Below are 5,897 nucleotides of genomic sequence, written 5' to 3'. Positions count from 1 at the left end.
TAACCAGCTCCACTGCAACCGATGGAGGCAAGGCTTTGTTTTCGATCTGCTTCGCTGTTAACGCAGGAAGGCAAGATCTGCTATCTTTAACCAGCTCCACTGCAACCGATGGAGGCAAGGCTTTGTTTTCGATCTGCTTCGCTGTTAACGCAGGAAGGCAAGATCTGCTATCTTTAACCAGCTCCACTGCAATCGATGGAGGCAAGGCTTTATTTTTAGTCTGCTTTGCTGTTAACGTAGGAAGGCAAGATCTGTTATCTTTAACCAGCTCCACTGCAACCGATGGAGGCAAGGCTTGATGTGATCTACTCTACTGCAACTTCAGAGAGATAAGATCTATTATTTCAATTCGCTCCACTGCAACTTCAGGGAGATAGGATTATTGGCTACAATCTGCTCTACTGCAAACTCAGGGAGATAAGATTTACCATCTTCAGTCTGCCCCACTGCAACTTTAGGGGGATAAGACTTGCTTCCTCAGTCTGCTCGTCTGTAACCTCAGGGAGATAAGACCTGATGTGATCTACTCTACTGCAACTTCAGAGAGATAAGATCTATTATTTCGATCCGCTCCACTGCAACTTCAGGGAGATAAGATTACCGGCTACAATCTGCTCCACTGTAAACTCAGAGAGATAAGATTCAACATCTTCAGTCTGCCCCACTGCAACTTCAGGGGGATAAGACTTGCTTCTTCGGTCTGATCCGTTGCACCCTCAGGGAGATAAGACCTGATGTGATCTACTTTACTGTAAACTCAGAGAGATAAAATCTATTATTTCAATCTGCTCCACTGCAACTTCAAGGAGATAGGATTATCGTCTACAATCTGCTCCACTGCAACCTCAGGGAAAGAAAGATTCACTGTTGTGGCTTTAATCTTTTTAATTGCAATGTCAGAGAAACAAGATTCGCTGTCGTAGCTTTAATCTGTTTCACTACATTTCCAAGAAAGTAAGATTCGCTGTTGCGGCTTTGATCTTTTAAACTGCAAAATCAGGGAAGCAAGATTGCCGTCGTAGCTTTAATCTGCTCCACTACACTGCCAGGGAAGGCAACTTCATTGATCTGTTCTCTGGGGAACATGACCTGTAGAATCCATTTCATGGACCTACTTAAGCCTAGTGATTAGGATGTCATGATCAAAATGAATCAAATGCTCCTAACTAGATGCGTATGAATAACATTTGAATGAATGCAGAAATGTTATGAAAAATGCTCTCGATGCTCGAGTTGTTATTGCCCATTGTTCAACACATTAGAATGCTATCTTGTCTCGTTGATAATGCTCTTTTCTTCCTTGGTCGGATTGCCCCCACTGTAACTTTCAAAGTTCAATCCTTTGTGATTTTCAAAGTTATACCCACCGTAATTTTGGGATTCAAAACCATCCTCCTCCTACTGTAATTTAGGAGTATAAGATCTAGCTCATTGTCCTCATACACCATTCCCAAGGTGTCGTACCAAAAGTTTATGCATAATTGCAAAATTTTCTTCTCCGAGAGACCTCTTCTTATCATTCGGTGATCATTGCTTGTTTGTTCGTTGAAGCTTTGTCATTAATATGTCATTTTGTTCAATCCGTGTTTGGACGACAAAACTTGGAAGGATAGTCCTGACTTAGACTTTTCCTTTTTAGACATTTTAAACCTTAAAATTGGTGTGTTCTAAACAACAGTCCTGTTTCATGTTCCTACATTATTTAGAATTTTCTAGAGTAATATGCAAAACACCTTTTGCTTGAACATTCAGCCTATTAATCGTTATTTCAAATGTTTGAAAAAGATTATCATAATGGACAAACAAAATGTTATTGAGAACAAATCTCAAAATGAATAAGTTAATCAAGATAGCAAATTTTGCTAAGACAATGGACAAGATGGAATTTTATTGGGAGCAAAGCTTGAGATGAATACATTAATCAAGATAACAAATTTTGCCAAGATTCAAAATGAGTAAGATGACGATAGGTGCCCCAGCTATCGCAGCACAAGCCTCCCTAAATAAGCTTTCTGAAAATCATTCTGAATTTAATATGTGTTTAGGGAATCTTCAGTATTTTGTCGATACCCCAAGATGTTTCCTACCATTTTCTTATTGATTCAGGTATAGCGAGTCCACCGCATGCCCCAGATTTTGGTCAGAATTTGAGTTGCTCCGATCACCTCATGTCCCGTCAAAATGTGAGCCGCATTTTCAGGTTTTCAACCCAAATCCCCTTTGGTCTCAAGGTGCCCTTTACGGGTTTTCACCTTGGCCTCTCCCTTTTTTTTAAGTGCCCTTTACGGGTTTTCACTTGGGCCCCCTTCCTTCAAGTGAAGTATTTCTTGACCGAATCTGAGTTTATAGGATTTGACAAGTTTTTACCATCCATCTCGCTCAAGATCAAAGCTCCTCCAGAAAAGGCCTTCTTTACAACATAAGGACCTTCCCAATTTGGCATCCATTTTCCTCTGAAATCTTTTTGTAGAGGAAAAATCATTTTCAACACTAGGTCCCCCTCGTGAAACTCTCTAGGATGAACTTTTTTGTTATTGGCTCGTATCATTCATTTTTTATACATCTGACCGTGACAAATAGCTTTCAGTCTATTTTCTTCTATTAAGTTCAGCTGATCATATCGAGATTGAATCCATTCGGCCTCATCTAACTTTAGTTCAGCGAATACCCGGAGAGAAGGGATTTCAACCTCTATGGGTAAAAATGCCTTCATCCCATAAACTAAAGAAAATGGTGTTGCCCCAGTAGAGGTCCTAACAGAGGTACGATATACGAGGAGAGCAAAAGGTAATTTCTCATGCCAGTCTTTGTAAGTTTCAGTCATTTTCCCTACAATTTTCTTCATATTTTTGTTAGCTGCTTCCACGGACCATTCATTTTTGGATGATACGGTGACGAATTATGGTGTCTGATCTTGAACTGACTACAAACTTCCGCTATTAAGTTGTTGTTCAAGTTCAGCGCATTGTCAGATATGATCCTTTCAGGCATCCCGTATCAACATATGATCTCTTTTTTCAGAAACCTGCTAACTGCTGATTTCGTGACGTTAGCATATGAAGCAGCCTCAACCCATTTAGTGAAATAATCGATGACCACAAAGATAAAACGATGCCCATTAGAAGCCTTTGGAGATATTGGCCCGATGACGTCCATTCCCCACATAGAGAAAGGCCATGGAGAAACCATAACATGAAGGGGTGAAGGTGGTGCATGCATTTTGTCACCATAAATTTGACATTTATGGCACTTTTTGGCATAATTAATGCAATCCCCTTCCATGGTGGACCAATAGTACCCAAATCTCATAATTTGTCTGGCCATCGTGAAGCCGTTGGCATGCGTTCCACAGAAACCTTCATGCACTTCTTTCAAAATTTTCTTGGCCTCAATAGCATCCACACATCTCAACAATATTTGATCTTTCCCCGTTTTGTACAAAATCTCCCCATCTAGGACATAATCAATGGCTAATCTCCTTAATGTCCTCTTATCATTTTCTGTCGCATGGTCATGGTACTCACGACTTTTTACATATCGCAATATGTCATGAAACCAAGGGTGATCATCCTTTTCCTCTTTATCGTCAATATTGCAACAATGAGCTGGAGCCTCATGAATGCTGATTTGAATAGGTTTCATGTCTTCTGGTTTATTCACTTTGGTCATAGAGGCTAGAGTGGCCAAAGCATCGGCCATCTGGTTTTCGTCTCGTGGGAAGTAACAAAAGGTGACACTGTCAAATTCCTCAATCAACTCCAAAACCAATTTTCGATAGCGGACTAACTTCGGGTCTCTTGTTTTCCATTCTCCTTTAAGCTGGTATATTACCAATGCAGAGTCTCCGTATACCTCTAGCACCTTAATTTCCCACTCTATGGCTGCCCGGATGCCCATAATGCAAGCTTCATACTCAGCCACGTTATTGGTGCAATCAAAATCCAATTTGCTAGTGAAAGGATAATGATCTCCACTAGGGGACACGAGGACTGCCCCAATTCCATTGCCTTTAGCATTTGAAGCTCCATCAAAGCTTAGCTTCCAAGGGTGATTTTCGTGGGGATCTATTTCAGCAGTTGCGACATACATCAAATCTTCATTCGGGAAATCAAAATTAAGAGGTTCATAGTCTTCTCAAGCTCTGCTGGCCAAAAGTTCTGCTATCACGCTTCCTTTAACAGCCTTCTGATTTACATAAACTATGTCAAATTCGGAGAGTAGGATTTGCCACCTAGCTATCCTCCCATTCAACGCAGTCGACTCCATCATATACTTTAAAGGGTCTAACTTTCAAATTAACCAAGTCGTATGATAGAGCATGTATTGTCTTAGTCTTCGTGTCGTCCAGACCAGAGCACAGCATAATTTTTCAATAGGCGAATACCTCATTTCACAGTTAGTAAATTTCTTAATAAGATAATAAATTGCCTTCACTTTCTTTCCCGTTTCATCATGTTGACCAAGCACACATCCAATGGAATTGTCGAACACTGTTAAATATAGGATCAATGGTTTATCTGGCCTTGGTGGCGACAATACTGGAGTATTAGACAAGTACTGTTTTATCTTGTCAAAAGCCTCCTGGCATTCTTCATTCCACATATCTGGATTGTTCTTTTTCAAAAGACGAAATACGGGGTCGCATTTTTCAGTCAATTGTAAAATAAACCGAGCAATATAATTTAGCCTTCCTAAGAAACCTCTAACTTCTTTCTGACTTTATCTGGGTCAATTTCAATCCCCTTTTCACTGACTACAAACTCCAGAAGTTTCCCTGACCTAGCTCCAAAGATACATTTGGCCGGATTGAGTTTGAGTTGGAACTTTCTTAATCTTAAGAGCAACTTTCTTAAGACCTGCACATGTTCTCTTTCCGTCTGGGATTTTACGATCATGTCGTCAACATATACTTCAATGTCCTCATGCATCATATCATGGAAAAGGTTCACCATGGCTCTTTCGTATGTGGCTCCCGCATTTTTCAATCCAAATGGCATCATTTTATAGCAGAAAGTCCCTCATAGGGTTATGAACGTAGTTTTCTTCATATCATCAGGATGCATCTTAATTTGGTTATATCCCGAGAAACCATCCATAAAAGAAAACAGTGAGTGCCCCACCGTGTTATCTACCAGAGCGTCGATATGAGGCAAGGGACAGGTACGATATTAGTTACCCACTCGGAATATTTGACCACTTGCAAGAATCCAGCGTCGAATTGCTTTTGCACTTCCTCTTTTATTTTTAATACAACATCAGGCCTCATTCTTCAGAGTTTTTGCTGAACGGGCTTGCAATCTTCCTTTATAGGAAGACGGTGAACTACGATATCAGTACTTAACCCGGGCATATATTGGTATGACCATGCGAAGACATCTTTGAACTCTCGAAGCAACTCAATGAGGTCTTGTTTTACTTCTTCAGCTATGCATGTGCCAATCTTCACCACTTTTCCCTCTTCCAGGGTCACCGTCTCTACCATCTTTTTATAGGGTAGAATTTGTTTCTCCTCTTGCTCTACCATCCTTAACAGGTCCGGAGATAGGTTGCCATCTATGTTATTCAAAATCATGAGATTCCTCTAAACACATATCCCGTTCAAAAGGATTTTCTGAGTCCATAGTAGAGTCACTCATGTCATTGATATCTTGGGACCTGTTATAGGTACCAAAGAATATACAAAGAGTGTATGAATTTAAGAATACTTTTATAGTATGGTTATGAATTAATGAAAGAATGATTTGGAATAAAAGAATCCAAAATGACTATTCATACGAAGGAATGAAAGAATATATGCTCAAAAAGAAATTGCGAAGATATATTTCATTGAAGTCACAATGTTCAAACATATGCCCATTTCACAAAAGTTTCATTATCTCTAGGCTTAAAACAATTAG

General features: G+C 39.9%; 1 protein-coding gene across 1 annotated transcript; it reads right to left on the bottom strand.

Annotated features, from left to right (window-relative positions):
• Positions 1-996: 996 nt before the first annotated feature.
• LOC105767262 (uncharacterized) lies at positions 997-4,089 on the bottom strand. The gene is made up of 2 exons (XM_012586769.1): positions 3,299-4,089; positions 997-1,075 (listed from the first exon to the last, which is right to left on the bottom strand). The coding sequence occupies exons 1-2, from the start codon at positions 4,087-4,089 to the stop codon at positions 997-999; spliced, it is 870 nt and encodes a 289-aa protein (XP_012442223.1).
• Between the last annotated feature and the right edge of the window lie 1,808 nt (positions 4,090-5,897).

This window comes from Gossypium raimondii, chromosome 4, assembly GCF_025698545.1.
Source record: "Gossypium raimondii isolate GPD5lz chromosome 4, ASM2569854v1, whole genome shotgun sequence".
NCBI classification, from domain to species: Eukaryota; Viridiplantae; Streptophyta; class Magnoliopsida; order Malvales; family Malvaceae; genus Gossypium; species Gossypium raimondii.
The sequence above is the reverse complement of the archived record's forward strand: the minus strand, read 5'-3'. Positions and strand labels throughout refer to the sequence as shown.